Genomic DNA, 19,002 nt, shown 5'->3' with positions numbered 1-19,002 from the left:
CTGAAAACTCACTGGAGGGTCACCTCTGGTTCAGTTCTGAGACTACCTTATATAACAACAAGCAACAACATAAAACTATAATTGAAAAGCCTCCATTATTATTTAATATGGTCAGCTGTCATTTACTGTGTATTAAAATGGCTATGAGGTCATGAGGCTTTATTAGTTTTTTTTTCTTTTACATGCACCTGCTTCAACAGGATCTTACAGTGGCTCTCATAATGGCTTAAAACAGTGCTCGCTTTGGCAGCACATATACTAAAATTGGAACAATACAGAGAACATCAGCAAGAAGTGTTCCATAAAAAAAAAGAAAAGAAAAGAAAAAAAAATAATGGCTTAAAACGATCCCTGGAAAAATAGATTTAAGCATTACCCACTCAGAAAAATGGAAAAATGTATACTTTCACTTTTCCTAGTCTGAGTTTAGCCAGCTATATCAAGAAAGATAACACTTTTAGAATCACATTTTGAAATATTTCCTTCAATGTGACATTCACTTTTTAAATTTCATTTGCCAGTAATTCAAAAATTATGGTTTAAATTTGTCTCTGAGATTATAATTTCTTCAATACCAATCAGTTATTTTGCTAAATTCTGGTAAAGCTTAATTCTTGTAAAACTTTACTAAATGAGCCAATACTTACCGACATTCTTTATTTAAAAGATTTTAAAAATTGGATCTAAAATTATATTATCAAATGTCAATAATGTGCAGTAATGGAAATTATTTGTTGGTAACAGAGCCTCTTATATTTTGATGACAAAATCATGTGGTAATAAAACTTATTTTATTTTGCTTTCAAATTATATCAACATGGAATACACTTTGGTAGGATATGTTTTGTAACAATAGATAAAGGTCATATTATTCCTATTGTCCTTTAATATTGCTTCACATTTTATAATAAGAATTTTAGCATAATCATAAGTGTAAATTTCAAATGTACATAACACATATTGTGAAACATATAAATACAAACTTTGGATTTATAAATCTAATCTATCAAGATGACTCATTTCATGAGTAACAAATAATTGAAAATAATGTTGAATAATTTAAGAATGAATTATAAAGAAGAGATAGTATACTATAGCAACAAAGAGGAAGGAAGTCTATTTTAATTTGTATGCATTTTAGATACTATGTAGATATCTGCATATGTGTAAATTAACCAGTCATTTGTTATCAGTTCTAAAGTATAAATAAAAGCAGTTAGATAACAACAAAATAAGCCAATGCAAAATTTACTAACATGTGTTTTGCTGAACTCAAGAAGATTGTGTCCTTGCTCAGAAAAAAAGTAAACTTGCCTTTGTCAATTCCAAAGATTAGCTCTAGTTTTCTGCCTACTGACTAGACAGAAACATTGATTTCACCTGAATTGTAATGAATTGTTTAACTGCCAGAAACTGTTACAGTAGCTGCAAGTAAATGACTTCCTGCATTTTACTGGAAGAATTTCTAACTAGAGTTAACAAACAGAAGTGGAGAACCAAAAATGTATTAATTCCTACTGTTGAAAAGAAATTTATATCAAAATATACTTGTAGAGTGAGTAACTCTGGTGGCCTAGTGTTAAGAAGATATGCTGCAATCTCACAGGCATGGGGTTCGAATCTATCAGCTGCTCTTTGGGAGAAGGATGAGCAGTCTCCTCCCATGTGATTTACTGCTGCTAAAAACCTGGAGTGTCAGCTATGGGTCCGTTCAGACTTGAGGGTACTCAACAACAAGAAATTTCCTAGACACATACGTAATTCTCTTACTCATTATCTACTAGGTGAGCCTCAAGCCAGACTTAAGTTTGAAGACATCTCAAGGGTTCATTTATTGTAAATCTTAGTTTGTGCTCCTAAATGTACCTAATAAGTAAAACAAAAACAAAACAAAGCCCACACATAAAAAATTAAACCCAGTGCCACTCCATTGGTTCCAACTCCCAGAGAGCCTGTAGGCCAGGACAATCTTTCCAATACAATTTCCAAGAATGTATATATTTATAAGCATATTGTTTCACTTTTATTTATCCTAGGAATGGTTTAGAACCACTGACCTTTCAGCCTAAAACATAACTGGAACTATTAGAGTGGAGTAATAACCATTGATCCAGACTAGTTCAAAGCATTGGTTTTCCAGGCTTTAGGGAAATCACTGTCGGTTCTCTAAAGGCTCTAAAGACACCAAGACTGTGATTTACTTACGAGATTAGTATAACAATGACATCATAGTGAGAAATCATTTCCTTTCCTCTCATTTACAAATATTTATTAAGGCATATCAATTATCAGGCAGTGTACTATATACACAGAGGAAAACAATTCATAAAACAAATGGGATTTCTTCTCTCATGGAATTTAAAGGACAAAGGGTAAAATAAATAGGCAACCATGACAGAATGCTATGCGATACTACATGTGTACATGTGAGTATTCTAAGACATAAATAAGTAATTTTGTACTTACCAACCCTCCTCTTTTATAATCAAAACAAACATTTAGGTACAAAGTTATTCAGAGAAGTATTTTTAAGAAACTCATAAAATACAAAATATCAATAGAGAAAATTTCAATTACATGTTAAATATATTCTCATACATCCTGGTTGCGTTGGCACCATTTCACCTCCCAAAAAATCAGCTGGGAAATAAATAACTCTTAGAACTCTGGAGTCAGGTAATTTTTAGTGCAGAGTAACAGGTACAAACAGAGAATCTCTGATACATGCATGCCAAACTTTGTAAAATTAATATTCTGTAAGCTAACACATTAGGGAAAAGACAATAAAGTTGTGGTATATTTTGCAAGGATCTAGAAAGTTTTAGGTATACTAGGTGCTAAATGTATACAGGGAGAAATTCAGACTTGGGGTCTGGAAGATGAATACATGCTTTCAAATAACCTCAGAACAATAGAGCAAAGAGAGGTATCTGCATGTTCAACAGGAACTAAGATAAAGGTATTTCTCCTACTAATGGACAGTACTAGGGAAGCTCTGGTGGCCTAGTGGCAAGAAGCTGCACTGCAATCTCAAAAGCAGGCAGTTCAAATCCACAAGCTGCTCCGTGGGAGGACAACCTCCTCCTGTGCAATTAATTTCCTCTGAAAGACTGCCAGAGTGTCAGCTGTCGGCCAGTTCTGACTTGATAGAACACAACGGCAATAACAACAATGGAGAGTACTAGGGAGGTGGGACATGGAAGGAAAGATTCATCCACGTAGGGCTGGGATGGTTGTATTATTCAGCGTCATTGTAAGATACAATGCCGACCTTCTCAGGTGGTATTAGAAGTTTCCTGAACCAATTAAAGATTAATAACAATCTACTCTCTCTAGCAAAAAGTCCCTCCAATGAAGCCAGTGTACAGAAGAAAAGCTACGCATATAATATAGATCAAATGCCATCAAGCGGCTTCTGATCCTGATGGCACTCCAATAAGTTTCCCAAGCTGTCAATCTAAACAGGAACAGACTGCTTTATCATGCGTGGCTGGTGGGGGTAAACAGTTTAACTTTTCAGTAATCAAGGAAGCACTCTACCCCTCACCAGGATTGTTTATGTCAGAAAACTTTTTTTCTCCCCATGAACATGTACCTCAGGACCATGTAGCAGTAACTCATATTTGTTCATCAAATTGAACACAACTCACAGTGGACTTGTGAGAACCTTGCCTTATCCTATGCCATAGTGAACATCTTAAATATGCTGGAGCCCACTGCTCAGCTCAGTGTGTCAAGCCATCTTGCTGAGGGTCTCTCTCTCTCTCACCCTCCACCTGTCCCAGCATGATTTCTTTTTCCAAGGACTAGTCCCTGCTGACAAATGCCCAGAGTATATGAGACAGAGTTTCACTACCCTTGTGCCCACTTCTCCCATGACAGACTTATTTGTTCTTTTGACATTCTCTGGATAGTCAGCATTCTTCTCTAATATCACAATTCAAAGTGATACGAAAGCCTTTAAGTTTTCCATTAAAGGAGTCCTGGGGTTCTTCAGGTAATAAGAGGGCAAAACACACACACACAAAATCTCAAATTCTAACTACTCCTGGAAAGTCATTTCAATGCAAGCATATTCCAAAGAGTTAATAAAAAAAATGCTTTTAAAGGTTAGTGCGGTCACTTAAGACCTTTATTCCAGATTTCTTTTTTTCCTTTTTCTGTGTAATTTCTGGTTGTCCACATTCCAAAACTATGATTCCTGTTTTCCAAGAAAGTGTCAGGAGGGCAGCCGCCTTTAGAGGAGGGTCACAGAACATGCACATAAAGACTGTAGAGAGATTGTAGTTGTCAGAGGCCTGCTAGCTGCCAGAGGTAGGTCGGGTGCTGCACGCTGTTCTGCCTCTGAGCCTCAAAGACTTTCCTTGGCTGTGGGTTGAAAAGCATCCCCTCAACAGATGCTCCATTTAACAACTAGAAAACAATAAAAATCAGGGTTACATGTCAGTACGGATCTGACTCTTTCTCTTTCACGAGCACGAGGCAGAAAAGTATTAGTTACATTTTCCACCTCTGGGATTTACTGGTTTACTTTTCTGTCACTTCTAATGCATGCTGGTGCTGGGGCAGAAGATTGTGTAATTGTAGAAAAAAGAATGAAATGGGACATACTGCTGTAATGAGATGTCTGTATGAAGTGAGGCATTGACCACAAAATATTTGTCTCTCTGTCCTTCTAACAGAGAGATTCCAAGTTGATTTATTGCTGCTACTGTATCATTGGGAAAGTGTAGTTTGTGGCAGTATTATTCATGTGAAAACGTTCTTTTCCAGTGAAATATAATAAGCACGTTGCTTATATCACTGCATGCAACAGGTAGATCTAAGTGTAATTTATATTTCTTTCTGCTCAGGCTTCAAACAATTATGTGCAGTCAAAGCAAGATGTTTTCATGTGTTCTTAACTGTTTTCAACAATTTTAATCAATTAAAAAAGTAAGACAAAATTACTTTTTATTCTGAGTCATTCCACTTACCCTACATCAGATGCACCTATAATATTTTTAAAAATCCATCCACAGAAGTAGTATCAACAATCAATGATTCAGCATGCATTCCAAAAGTGGAAATAAACATTACACCATGAACAAAATATAATTTAGTTGTGTTAATCATAACATTCAATTGAATTAATTTCTTTTTAGTGACTAAAATAGCAGCACTGATTAGTTACATGTTCTTTTTTTTAAATGCTATTTAAGGCATGTATTAAAAAGTGGCCATTCTCAAGCTGAATGCTGAAGCACATGCAGCTAACATGCTGAAATATCACATGCAGATGCACTGGAAGGTCACTGTACAAACCTGGTTTCTCTTTTCTACTGGGGGCTCCCTAATTACAAAGAAAAATGAAAAAGTTTAGAACAAAATTTCCTAACCTGCATTCTGAGAGAATCTTTCTTTTTACTTGGGCAAAAGTTTCCTATTAAAACTCTCTCCTAAAATAACTATCATAAAATATATACAGATTCTGAGAAGATTTGAAATAATGAAAACTATTTCACATGATTTATACTTTTCCAATTATTGTAAAGAATTCAGAAGATACGTCTTAACTTTCAGCTCATTTTAATCTGCAATTAGACGTTGCCTTTGTAAAATCCCAAAATATTCTATATTTTTAAGTTAAAAAAACAAAACCAGTTCTGTAACCCACAACACTAAGAGACATTTTGTTTGTTAAACAATGCTTAACTAGACACAATTATAAATAATCTGTTAGCTATCATTTAAGCTTGAGAAGTTTTTCTTGGTGCAGTTTTGCTTAGGTTTGTGGTTTTTTGTTATTGTTGTTGTTCCACATAATTGTTTCAAGGAAGCTAACCGGGACCACTGAAAACAGAAAGGCTGGTTTCACTAGTTACTGGTGTTCACTTGAAACTTATTCTTGCAAAAAAAGAATTATAATAAACATGTTCTACTTCAAAAGTAATGAATATTTACTACTTTCAAAACTGTCTTATAATAAGACATTTTATTCTAAGTTCCTAATAGTTTCTACATCCAAACCCAAAGGCATCAGGTTGATTCTGACTCATAATGAACCCACAGGACAGAGAACTGGCATGGTTATAAACCTTGAAGGAAGCTGACTGCCACGTCTTTCTCTCATGCAGTGGTGAGTGGGTTCGAACAACTGAGCCTTGGGCTAACAGTTTAGTACTTTAGTCACTGCACCATCATGTCACTTCCAAATTTGTATAGAAGTACCTTAAGAATCTTATTTGGAGCACTCATTTCCTCATTAGAAGGCATGACAATCTCTAAAGAGGAGCTAGCATTAAGAGGATGGGAAAAATGTCACACAGGGATGAGTGATAGGTATGTTCATTTATCTGGAACAACCATCTTCTCCACAATTTGACAGATTTACAATGTTAGGGCCTTAAATAATTCTCTCTCAGGAAGTCCTCTTCGATATCTGAGGCAGCACAATAAGGGATGTGAATTAAATGAACTGAGTCTTTTATCACTTTGGTTTTAAGTCTATTTTGGTTCAAATGTCACACATGAACAGCTAATCTGATGTGTGCAAACAAAGCATAAAATAACAAAAACGCATTCACATAACATAGTGTAGCCAGGTAAGTATTAGATAACGATGCGATGCTCACACTCAAGGGAGAAGCTTGCAAGCAAAAGCCATGCCAACCATCTGCTGAATGACTGAACATCTATTTGGAGATGATGCTAAGAAAAAAAAAAAATTGAAAAAGTGTGCATATAGCAGAAAAGTTAAAAATAGACATCAAAGGAGCTCACCCAGTTTGTTCCTCAGATGTGGCAAATCATACATGCCCACAGTTCCCAGCTGCATGAATAACTGACTGAGAAAATCAGTGACATCCTAAGAAAGGTTTACAATGGTAAACTGAGTCATTAATTATGTTGGGAATAAGCATCATCATGAACACATAATCATCATGCATTAAGTGCTAAATTTCTGAAGTGAAATTACTCCCTTTAACTAAAGCACTCTTAAAACAAAGATCAAGTCAAAGAAAGATGAAATTCTGATTTTTTTTAATTCTCTCTCTAGAAAAAAGCTATCCTAGTACAAAAATCTTCTAAAAGTCAAATTGCTATACCTTTAAAAAAAAAAAAGTCACAGTAGAATAATAGCACAAGACCCTCAAATTTGTTAATATGGAAATGTGATTGACATTTCTGGCTGTTGTCGCTAATCCATAAAGTTAGAAGTTATCAGCACACAGAATTAGGGCTGTTGTACATAGGGTTGCTATGAATTACAAGTGATTCTATGGTACATAACAAGAACAACATCAGTACATAGAATAGACAAATAAACCATTTATTTGAATATTCCAGTGCACTGTTCTTGTTTTAATAACATCCATAGCAGTATTTCATAAGGATGCTGACACTACTGACCCCCTCAAAAATACTCAGAAATCAGTGAGAAGTTAAAAATCAGGACATGATAGAAGCTAGAATTTGGCAACTATAGGTCCCTAAGTGTGACTGGTTAAAGCTCTGCAATTGTTTAAAGGTATATCATTCCATATGTTAATAGGTAGCCCCAGGATTGGGGATAGAACTAATTTTTCTGGTAATATCATTCTCAATCATTCTTGTTTCTAGCAGTCCATTATAAATGTTTGGATAACGCATGTATCAAGACATCTGGCGAACAGCTACCAGTAATCTAGCATCCCTGTGATTATAATGAAAATTACAGGTTGGGAACAGACTAGCTATCCTGCACTAGACAGACTGCAGAGAAAACTAACACAGTCCTTGAGATACATGGTGAAGTCAGCCTTCAAGGTTAAAGGACTTGCCACTGGAAACTCAAAACTCACTGCCACTGAGTTAGACCTATTCATAGCTCATCAGTTGGCTGTCCAAGGCTATTAGTCACATGAGAAGAGGCTGCTCACCCTCCTCTTGCAGAGTGGCTGGTGGACTAGGATCACTAGAGAGGAGAGGCCTCTGGGTTAGCAGCACAATTCCCTACTAAGCCCCCAGCAGATTCATGATGAGACTTTAAATTGTGTTAAGGCTCTGCCTTTAGACTGCCCTTTTTTTACACAAACCAAAGCCTTCTGAGTTTATATCTCCAAGTATCTTAAGTTTCCCCACATGATTCTTTCTTTTTAATCTTTTACCCTTATTTTTTGTGGAAAGTCTGATGTGCCTTTCAGACCAGAGCCTTCTTGGTTCACAAATCTTTAAATTATCATTTTGAGTTCTTTGTTTTAGTGATGTACTATTATTTAAAAAAAAAAAAACAAAAAAAAACCCCACCCAAAAAGTACATCAAAATATAATGAACAATCACATATCCACCCACTCCATAAAGTCAGTCATAATTCAACATTTTTAATATTGTTTCTGTTGCATTATATTTTTATTCAAGGATTTGGCATTTTTCCACTTTCAGGCACTTTTAAGGAATCCACATTTGTTAGAGGGTGCCAAGTATAACTGAAACAGGTAACTGTTGAATACACTTGAATTTGACAGCTTTGGGAACTGGCTTGAAAAGAGCATTGTGTTTAGTTTGGCAAACAGAGTGCTTTTAAAAGAAAACAAAATGTGAATGCTTGCAAGAAAGTTTCCTGAGTCAATGCCTAGTTATTTATCATTGTTTCATAAACTTAAAAAATTAATCTGGTGCTTCCTTCTCACGGGAAATCATAAAACTTTCAAGACCCAGAATTTTATCCAGCATCATGTCCTACCCAATCCAAGAAGTTATTAGCATTCTATTGCCAAAGCAGTTAAACCAACGAGAAAAAAAATATTTATGAACCTAATTGTTGTTGTCATGTATCATCAATTCAGAACTGACCCACAGCTGACCCTCCAGCAGGCTTTCAGAAGCTGTAAATCATACAGTGGGGAGATTGCCCATCTTTATCCCACAGAACAGTTGGTGGAATGCCTTTGTCTAGCAAGGTAAATGATGTTCAATAAGCTGAAGTCTTGGTTCTTATATTTGTGATTGTGAGCTTGTGTTGAGCAGGTTTTTTTGGTTTTTGTTTGTTTGTTTGTTTGTTTTATATTACTGCACTGGATTTTATTATCAGTATCATATCTCCTTTTAAAATCTACTCTTGCCCCTTCTCTGTTACTTCTGTTCTAGTGGTCTTCAACTTTTAATCCAGTCTCTTTTTTTCGGGGGTGGGGGCACCACCCTCACTGTTCACTGGTGCTGCTTCCCAAATCCTGCGGCTTCATCACGTCCGGCAGCTCAGGTGGGTTGGAGAAGGGTTCCACGTGGAGGGCCTCAAACGTGTCACCTGCTCGGAGGGCCAGCCCCACCGCGGCTGGGGCCTGGGGTCTCGCTGTCTCACTGGTGAAGCCACACTCGCCCAGGGTCTTGGTGTCCTCCAGGAGCTGGCCGTCCTTGTACAGACGCTGCTCCTCGGGTGGCCGCTTCAGGATGCCTTGGACAATGCACTTCAGCTCATAGATGGTGGTGGACTCCTTGGCGTAGGTAAAGATAGTGGTCTTGTGGTGCCGAACCATCAGGAACACGTCCATGGCGGCCGCTGCCTCTACGATCAATGTCTGAGCAGGTTTTTTTATGACCTTGCAGATGTTATTGTTCAGGTTCTGAACAAGATGCTGATTACAAAAGAAACCAATCCATACTGGTTCACATTAGGCCAATTGTAACTCCCAGAAAACCACTAGGACAGAGCAGAACAGTCCTATTGTTGTTATGTGACATTGAGTCTCCCAAAACTCACAGTGTCAATTGCTCTGAACTCTGCCCTATTCTGAGCCAGTCTCAATGTCTCAGACACAACTATCTAGTTACTGTGTCAATCCATTTCATCTGGGGTCTTCCTGTCCTGTCCTGTCCCTCTGCCCTTCCAAGCATTTTTTTTTTTCTCTAGTGACCTGTTTCTCCTTTCCACGTGCCCAAAGTATATGAGACAGAGATTCAAATTCCTTGCCTCCAAGGAGCAGTCTGGTTTCATCCTCTCTAGGTCAGATTTGTTTGTGCTCTTGACAGTCCCTGGTATGTTCAATACTCTTCTTTAGCCCATAACTCAAAGGCATCAATTCTTCTGTCATCGTTAATCATCGTCCACCTTTCTGTTGCATAACAAGTAATTGCAAAGACCACGGCCTTTACCAGGGGCACCAGTTTCCAGACTGACATCATTGCTCTTTAGTACTCTGGATTTCTTGACTGCTGGTGACAAGAGTATTGACTGTAGATCTGAGCAAGCTGAAAATGTTAACAACTGCAAACTCTTCATCAATCACGGTGCTGCCAACTGGCCCAGTGATGAGAATTTTTGTCTTGATATTGAACTTATACGGAATACTACAGTCCTATCAGGGTTTGAAGTCTGTTCTCTTTATGAAAACATTCATTTATGAAGCTGACAGATCCTTAATCATCCCACCACCAAAGATCCATGTCAAAAGCAAGACCATTGCCATCTGATCAGCACTCCAACACTGAGACCCTGAGGATATAGATCTTTACATGAGGAGACTATACCATTTTTCTCCCCTGGCTAGTGGACTGGGAATTCCCAACCTTTCCTTTAGCAATCTCAAATCATTACATACTGAGTGCTGTCTATCCTAATCCCTTCTGAATGGTTTCTTAGAAAAGCATAGAAGTAGCTAAGAAATATGGGTCACACTCAGGGAGAAGACAGTGTGTCTAAGGATCTAGAAAAAGCCAAAAAAAAAAAAAAAATCACTGGCCCTACTAGAAAACAATGTGAGCTCTGGTGGTCTAGTAATAAGCACACTAAAATTGCAGAGGCACACAGTTCAAATCCACCAGCTACTCCGTGGGAGAAGGAAGGGCAATCTCCTAATGTGTGATATACTTCCTCTGAAAATACACTGGAGAGTCAGTTATGGGTCAGTTCTGACTAGACAGCATGCAACAACAACAACAACCAAAAATGGAAAGGCAATGGAAGACCTTCCCTTTATCATTCACAGAAAGCATACCACTACCTAGGCCCTGATCAAGTAGGAGAAATAGAGAAGTTTGTTCTTTAACCCCAAGCAGTATGTGCTATTTTGTTATTTTAAAACTAGAAAACAAAGATAAACCCAAATTCTGAAAAGTACTTATCCTTTAGGTGATAAGCACTTGGAACTTCACAATAACTTCAAAGTTATTTCACAGTAACTTCAAAGGGAGAATGAGAAAGAAGTTGTGTCTATCTTGTTGAACTGCATAATGTAGAAGATTCAAGTAGTGGAACAGAAGTCTAATAGAATACCCAGCATGAACAGCTCCTTAATAAACTCTAGCAAGATTATTAAGAAGTAAAGAAGGCAAAAGGAAAACAATTCTTAGGGTTTCCTCTGAGTCAATGAGAGGGATTCAGAATTCAAATTATTTGTGGAATAACCATGTATATAGTAAGTGCACAGGACAAAAACTTGTCAAATATTGCTACTTTGGTACAACTTTGAGAAGATTATATTATCATTTGAACAAGACATTTAAAACTTAATAGTAGATGCCTTCTGATAATTTTATTCTATTTTTTAACTGAAACAGAGAAAAAGTGCTATTTTCTCATGAGGTCTCACCTCTAAATGCCTAACAATTATCATTTGCATTTTTTATGGTGTGTCGATGTTCTCAATAATGGAAAACAACTTATATGTATGTGTATATAACTATATGATTATATTTATAAATATATATACACACACACACATGCTGCTCTGCTGGTAAAGGATGGGCAATCTCCTCTCATGCAATTAATTGTCTCTGAAAACCTGCTGGAGGGACAGCTATAGGTCGGTTCTGACTCAACAGCACACAGCAACAACATGTGTGTGTATGTTATTTTTTCAGTTAGTAAACTACCATACATGTTAAAGTGGGGTCAATATATTTGAGGAACAATAATAATTTTCAGTATCTAATATATGTCACTTGCTATACAGAGGTAATTTGTGGTTGCTGTGAAGCTGAACACTGTAACACTGATGTGTCAAATGAGACAATGGTTACCCATGGTGGACAGTGTTTGGTGGAGCTCCTCAATTAAAACAAGCTTGGAAGCAGGGGTGGTGGCACCCACTTCTGTAATAACTTGCCTCTGGAAATGCTATGAACCTGGAGAAAGGACAAAAGTTATACAGGAGTCCAGGTCTTTCATTCATAGGGTCACTATGAGTCACCTCCAGCTCGATGGCAATTAACAACATCAAAAGCATAGAGAGAGATCAGTTGGCCTAGTGGACAGAAAGTCATGCTCCCAAGTCAAAGGTGGGTGACTCTAATCCGCAGCCCTCAGCCCTGCCTTTACTTGTTTTTGGTGAAACATTCTTTTAGGTCGTATAACCCTGGTATGTTCACTTGCTGTACAGAGGTAACTCGTGGTTGCTATGATGCTGAACACTGTGAAACTAAAGTGTCAAATGTGAGAATGGTTACCCATGGTGGACAGTGTTTGGTGGAGCTCCTCAATTAAAACAAGCTTGGAAGCAAGAGTGTCATCCACTTTCGTAATAGCTTGCTTCTAGAAACCCTATGAACCAGAAAAGAGGATGAAAGTAATACAGGTGTCTAGGTCTTTCGTTCACAGGGTCAATATTAGTCACCTCCAACTTGACGGCACTTAACAACAACAACAACAACAACAACAGTATATAAATGACTGTTGCTGTTATATGCCATTGAGTCAATGGCAACTCATAGTAACCTTAAGTATAACAGCTCTGAACTGTGCTCTATCCTGAGCTAATCTCGCTGTCTTACACATGTGCCCCCAATATCCCAGTCAACAAGTCAATCCATCTCATCCAGGGTCTTCTTCTCTTATGTTGCCTTCCACCCTTCCAAGCATGATGTCCCTCTGTAAGGACTGGTCCTTCTTGCAACATGCCCAAAGTGTGTCAGACAAAATTTCAGAATTCTTTTCTCCAAGCCTGGTTTCACCCTCTCCAGGGCAGATTGTTTGTTCTCTTAGCAATCCATGGTACAGTCAATACTCTTCTCTGGTACCATAGCTCAAAGGCATCATTCTTAGTCATTGTCCAGATTTCTGTTGTACAGAAAGTAATTAAGAAAACTACGGCCTGGATCAAGCACATCTTAGTCTCCAAACTGATATAATTGCTCTCCATTACTCTGACGAGGTCTCTGACCGTGGATTATAAATGGGAATATATAGAGAAAACAGCAATAATGTTAGCAATAGAAAGTAGGACACTAAAATCATGACAATAGTTGTCTTGAGTATCTTTTTCCTTTCTCCCCAATTCTATAAGCAAGTAGTTGTCAACCTGAAGTCAAAGACGGTTTGAAGAACTCTGGAAGATTAACTATAAAGGATATTCAAAGAAGACCAAGATTGAAAATATCTACCAAATACACACTACACTTAAAAAAAAAATAGTTATCATTAAACATATACATGTATACACAGAGTATCCAAGGGTGATATTAATAATATTAAATAGTTATTGCTATGTACCATCGAGTCGGTGGCCTATAACTGACCCTCCAGCGGCTTTCAGAGACAGTCGCAGGGGAGGAAATTGCCCCGCCTTCTCCAGCAGAGTGGCTTGTGGCCTCAAACCGTGTCTTCAGCATTGTAGCACAGCGTCTTGCCATGGGCCTCCAGATCTCCCCAATTTAATAACTTAGTATTCATAAAACCCAACCCAACCCACTGTCATCACACCAGTTCACACTCATAGTAACCCTTCACCAGGTTTCCAAGGACATACGTTTTAACAGGAGAACATTTCCCAACTTTCCCCCATTGGCTGATTTAAACACTGACTGGCCTTTTGGTTAGCAGCTCAATACATGACACTATTATGCAACCACGAATCCTATGACTAATCAAACGGGGTGCTGGCATAGTATAAAGAACTTAGATCTACGCAAAATAAAGCCTCCTTTGACCTTGATTCTTGAGAAATCATCACGTAATGGGAGTGGGTTGGCCTATAACTCTGTGGACACATTTTAGGATTTTTCCTGTTAAGTGGGAGCTGGTTAGATCAGAAAAGACTCATTGGGAAGGCAAATATTAATTAGCCTCATGTGGTATGATTTAGCCTCTCTGGTAGGCTTAGCCAAAAAACCCAGAACAAAAAGCATCAAAGAGTTTCCTGGGCAGCAAAAACACTCTGGTGTGTTCTCTTTGAAACCCTAAAGTATCTCTTTCTCATTACTATTTGGGTTGTATCCTTCTGCTATGATAAATCTTCGCTCATAAGTAGAGTACTTTCCATGAGTTCAGTAATGCATTCTAAAAAACTCTCAACACCAAAGGAGGAAGAATTATTAAGTGAAGAAGTGAGGTCATCATGTGGATTTTTAAACTTGTGGCTAGCATGTCTGTGCTCTTTTTATAGTCTTAAGGATGGTGTCCTTTCAGTCTATTAACTCAGCCCTTCAGTAGGGTGGCAGGGTCAGAGTGTGCTGGGTGGGCAACTGTGTCAGAAATGATTGAGAAATGAATGTGAGGGTAGGGACCGATTCAGTCTTCTTCACAGCCCATATATTGGATATCATGCTGATTTTCATAAACAAAGCTTACCATCAACAGATAACAGTGAACTAAGTGAATATCAGAACAGCCAATCTAGCTGAAAGCAGACAACTTTTTCTTTCTGTCATGTGTGAGAGCGTGAGTGTGTGCACATGTGTGACATTAAAGAAAGGGCCTTATAATTTAGAAGAAGAAAAAAACTGCTTCAAGCCACTCTAGGTCACATCATTGGCATACACCTAATGTTGTATCTTGGTTACAAATAAAAATAAATGTACAATTAAGACTCTGTTGGTACTGTGCCTTCTGAGGTCTTTAACAGACTCACTGTCTACATTCCCACAGATCCCTAGAATTGGCCAACCCTTATTAGATGCTAAAAAGGCTGTAAAACTCTATCCCGTGAAATGATGTGTGTTTACACTGTGGTCTGTGTTTATGAAAAACAGCTACTCTCAGACTTGTGGATTTAGTTTATTCGAATCATTAAATAATCTCCTTATAGGAAAAGTTCCAAGATCAGAAGAAATATCTGTAATATGTATTAAACAATTATATGCTAGAGTGAGTATGAAATAGAATAAAAAGATTAGAGTTCAACAGTTTTGTCCTAGTGAGAAGAGAAAACAAGTTGGACTAGCTTGGTCACCCTATTATTCTATATTAGCACCCTAGAATAACCCCAATAACCCCAATGTTCTCTATTTCTTTGTCTTACTTTAGCCAGACAATTTATTAATATGTATATATTTAGTGTACTACAATAGGGAGCTCTGGTGGCCTAGTGGTAAGAAGCTGTGCTGGAATCTCAAAGGCATGTGGTTTGAATCTACCAGCTGCTCTGCAGGACAAAAACAATGAATCTCCCTTTGTGCCATTTGTTGTTAAGTGCCACTGAGTCTAGTAGGCCTCCTAGTGACCCTGTGTACACTGACTTGAACCTTGTGTCATCCTGTGTCTATTCATCTCTAACTAGAGTACAAGGCTGCAGTCACTAGGTCAATCCACCTTGTTGGGCATCTTCCTTTATTTTACTGACCTATCTTTTCAGTCATGCTATCTCTTACCAAGAAACCTGCTGAAGTGTCAGCTATGAGTTGGTTCCAACTCAGCTGCATACAACAACAATCAAAACAATATTGCAACACTTCAGTAAATCACTCAGGTCCATCTCTCCTAGCAAAAAGGCAATGATTGTCTACTTTTTCCATATCTTTCTTGCAAACCCAGTACAAAATCAAGTACCTACTGAAACATTAAAAATAAAGGTGAAGGTAAATTAAGAATTGAATCATACTTATGAAAATATGATATTAAGTATACATGGACTATATATATTCACTTTTACACCAGGTTGTCCTCTTTGGTTTGTTTTTAAGCCTTATGTCCAAATATATGACATCATAAAGGTAAACAAACTGGTAAAATAATATCATCTAACTCATCATGGAAGAATGGTAGGATTCTGGTTATCTTCTCAATTTAAAAGAGAAATTCAGAGGATCTCCTAATCAAGAGGCTTCAGAGAACAAATCACTGGAAATGTATTTTCCACAAAACTGACCTTAAAAAAGGCAAACCACTTGTAGTCATTCAGCACAATTTCAAAGCCTTGGTTGTAAACTAAGGTGAAAAATCCAGAGTTGTCATGTTCATCATAGGCTGAATCCATTTTCTTGAGATGCACCACTACTTTTTTTTCTGGTGTTCCTAAAAAAAAGGTAAAATTGGGTACTTGAATTTCAATGGCGAGAAAAAGCTCCTCAATAACATTCATTATTTGACTAAGCTGCTTTTCTTTCATATGACTCAATTTGAGCTCAGAGACTGGTCTGTGGAGAAATCAATCTCCATCTCTGTTGCCTCTCTCTATATAGTCTGAGAGAGGTTAAAAGCAAGCCAATAGAGTTCAGTCACTTACTACTGCCATCACCTCAGTACCTTCTCATCTCTCACCTCTGGTGGGTTTCAGACACTGTAAATCATTGAACTGGCTGCCTAAAGGTGTAGCTCACATGGAGTTGCTGGATTAGCAGCACAATTGCCTAGTGAATTTGCCACCAGAAGGATGCCATGTGGCTGAACACAGAGGTAAACTTTAAAAAATATAGCTCCTTCCCAAAGCATCCAAATACTAAAGAAAGCATGCCTTGGAAGTCAAGAAACAGGAGCTACTGAAAAAGCAGATAATGCACAGGGAAGGAAGCAAAATGTTAGAAGAAATATGAAAATAAAGGAAGTGACAAAGAGATGAAGTACTCAGATCATCAGGAGGACAAAATGTTAGGACCAGGAAAAGGCAGGAAATGAGCTCTTTAGAGAAAAGACCTACAGTCCACAATCTCAGAATCAAATCTTTCCAACAGATTGGTCTTGATGTTTAGCTTCTAAAAATAAGTGTTTTAACAGGAATTGAACTTTCAACCTTCAGAAGATTAGAATTCAGTTCTGTTGGTTTGGTGTGCTTGATTGCTGTGTTAAGGTCAATCAAAAATACGGTTTATTAACAGATGCTGCCTGAAATGGGTTCTTCTGTGACCCTCTGAAGGCTTCCACACTATGGACATGTTTTTCACCTTTCAGATGAATGCTCTGAAATGGAAAACTGCATATAACAGGACCGTGCGAATCCTAATTTCCCTTCTGCCCCCCCTATCCAGATTAAATTCTAAGAAAAAAAAGAAAAAAGGTTAAACTCGTGAGCAGTGTGAAATGTCTTATAATCATCTGGTGTTACACACAGCTTAATAGATTTTTTTTTCTTTTTTAAACAAATGGCAATCTTCATTCCACTCACAAGATAGTGCTTCTCTCATTTTGCATACTGGCTGATAAGGGTTTGCTCAGGAAAAAAAAAAGAAAGAAAGAAATGTGCCTCTCCTGACCTTTGGCTTTTTGGTTTTTTTCCACCAATCTTAGCTTCTCTGACTTTGCTGTAGTCATGGGACTTGAGTACATATGGGTTATTCCAGTGTGTTCAAATATTACATTTTTATTAACAGGCTTCCATAAACCTACCATTACATTTGGCTCTGGGCATTTCTAAATATAATCAATTATATTTAGAGATATGATTTGTGTTGTTGGTTTTGTTGGTTTTCTTTTGTTTAAAAAAAGCTTTTTATATATTTCTCTGTGAATTGGTATAGTGCTATCTGCCTGCTTAAAGAAGGGTCTGTGGTTCCAATTGGCCAGAGGACCGAATAAGAGAAATGGGGCAGCCTCCTCCAGTAAGGACTCACAGATCTGGGACCCTGATGTATGTTTGCTACCAGCTGGAATCCACTTGCACCCAGTGCTTTTTTTCGGATTAATGAATGAAAATGTGCAGAGTGCTGCCACAAGTTTTCCAAGACTAGTAACATCAATAAAAGGCCAAAGAAAATCATTGTGGGTAAACCACAGTCTTAACAAAAAGAGAGAAAAAAAAAACCCAAAAATAAAAAAAACAAAAACCGATTGAAAAACAAAGTCCTAAAACACTTTTGCCAAATCTTCTCATATGATTGAACGGATCAGCACAATTAAAAAAATAAAAAAGGGAAAAAGCACTGGGAATTTAAAAATAGTAGATCTCAACTCTCTTCCAAACAACAGCAAACAATAAAATATAAAACTTGGGGGAGGGAGCGACTCTTCTTGAGAAAAGGGTGGGTGACTTCGGTAACCAAGAAAACGTGAAATCAGAAGTTCTCAGCAACTAACTCTCACTTGGGGCTCAGATGGAAGCAGGCACGCTGAGTGCTCTGCGCTGGGCCGGCTGGGCTGGCAGCGTGTGTCCTGGTCTCCCCTGGGGGTTTGGTCGCAAGTGCTCCAGGGTTCCAAAGGGTTCCCAGGTGGGGTAGTGCAGGAAAGGCAGGGTTCTGAGAGGAAGAGGAGGAAAAGGTGCTTACCCATAATGGAGCAGTTGACGTCCTGTTTAGAAGTGCTGGGACCCACTTCAAAGACCCAGGTGCCCAGCAGATCAGCGTAAGTGCAGTTGGCCGGTGTGTCACAGAGCACGGTGGTGGCCAGGCTGCCCAGGAACAGCAGGAGGGCGCCCGGCAGAGAGCGGTGCCACGCACCCATGCTGGCAGAAGCCTGGGGAGGCTGGGAGGAAGGTGCAAGGAAGTCGAGCGAGCGCACACAGCTTTAAGAGAGGTGGCCACACAGAGGGTGAGCCTGCAAGAGGTCCAAGGCGCTGAGGAACCCGCGGCAGGGCGGAGCCACGCGGTGGGTGGGCGTTGGGGCAGGCGCTGAGCCAGTCAGGTGGGGAGCCCCTCTCCCTGCCCAGGCTGGACACTAAGTTTAGGGAGAAGTTTGTATTACCAAAAGGCTCTGGGCAACTGCAAGAAAAGTTTAGAGCCGCAGATAGTCTACTAATATTTTGCTTCTCAGCAAGTAACGTGCTAAAGGCAGGAAGGGAAAGAGGAAGAAAAGTAGAGGAAGGAGGGGGTGGGGCGGGGCAGGGGAGACGTACTCTGCATGACTCTTCTTCGTCCTCTCCCTTTCCTCTTCCCAAATTCAGTTGTCTTTTTCCTGAGTGTTA

The 19,002-nt window shown here is 38.5% G+C and overlaps 1 protein-coding gene across 1 annotated transcript in view; it reads right to left on the bottom strand.

The window, feature by feature from the left end:
• The window catches only part of CTSC (cathepsin C), a 36,907-nt gene extending 18,365 nt beyond the window's left edge, over positions 1 to 18,542 (bottom strand). Inside the window, exons 1-2 of the mRNA XM_006895275.1 lie at positions 18,368 to 18,542; positions 16,039 to 16,184 (exon numbers count right to left, since the gene is read on the bottom strand). Of these exons, the coding sequence (XP_006895337.1) occupies positions 16,039 to 16,184; positions 18,368 to 18,542 (321 nt within the window). The remainder of the gene's footprint in view (positions 1 to 16,038; positions 16,185 to 18,367) is intronic.
• Between the last annotated feature and the right edge of the window lie 460 nt (positions 18,543 to 19,002).

This window comes from Elephantulus edwardii, unplaced genomic scaffold (assembly GCF_000299155.1).
Source record: "Elephantulus edwardii isolate Elephantulus edwardi_28Jun2011 unplaced genomic scaffold, EleEdw1.0 scaffold00163, whole genome shotgun sequence".
Classification (NCBI taxonomy): Eukaryota; Metazoa; Chordata; class Mammalia; order Macroscelidea; family Macroscelididae; genus Elephantulus; species Elephantulus edwardii.
Note: the sequence above shows the minus strand (reverse complement) of the source record. Positions and strands in the feature narration are given on the sequence as shown.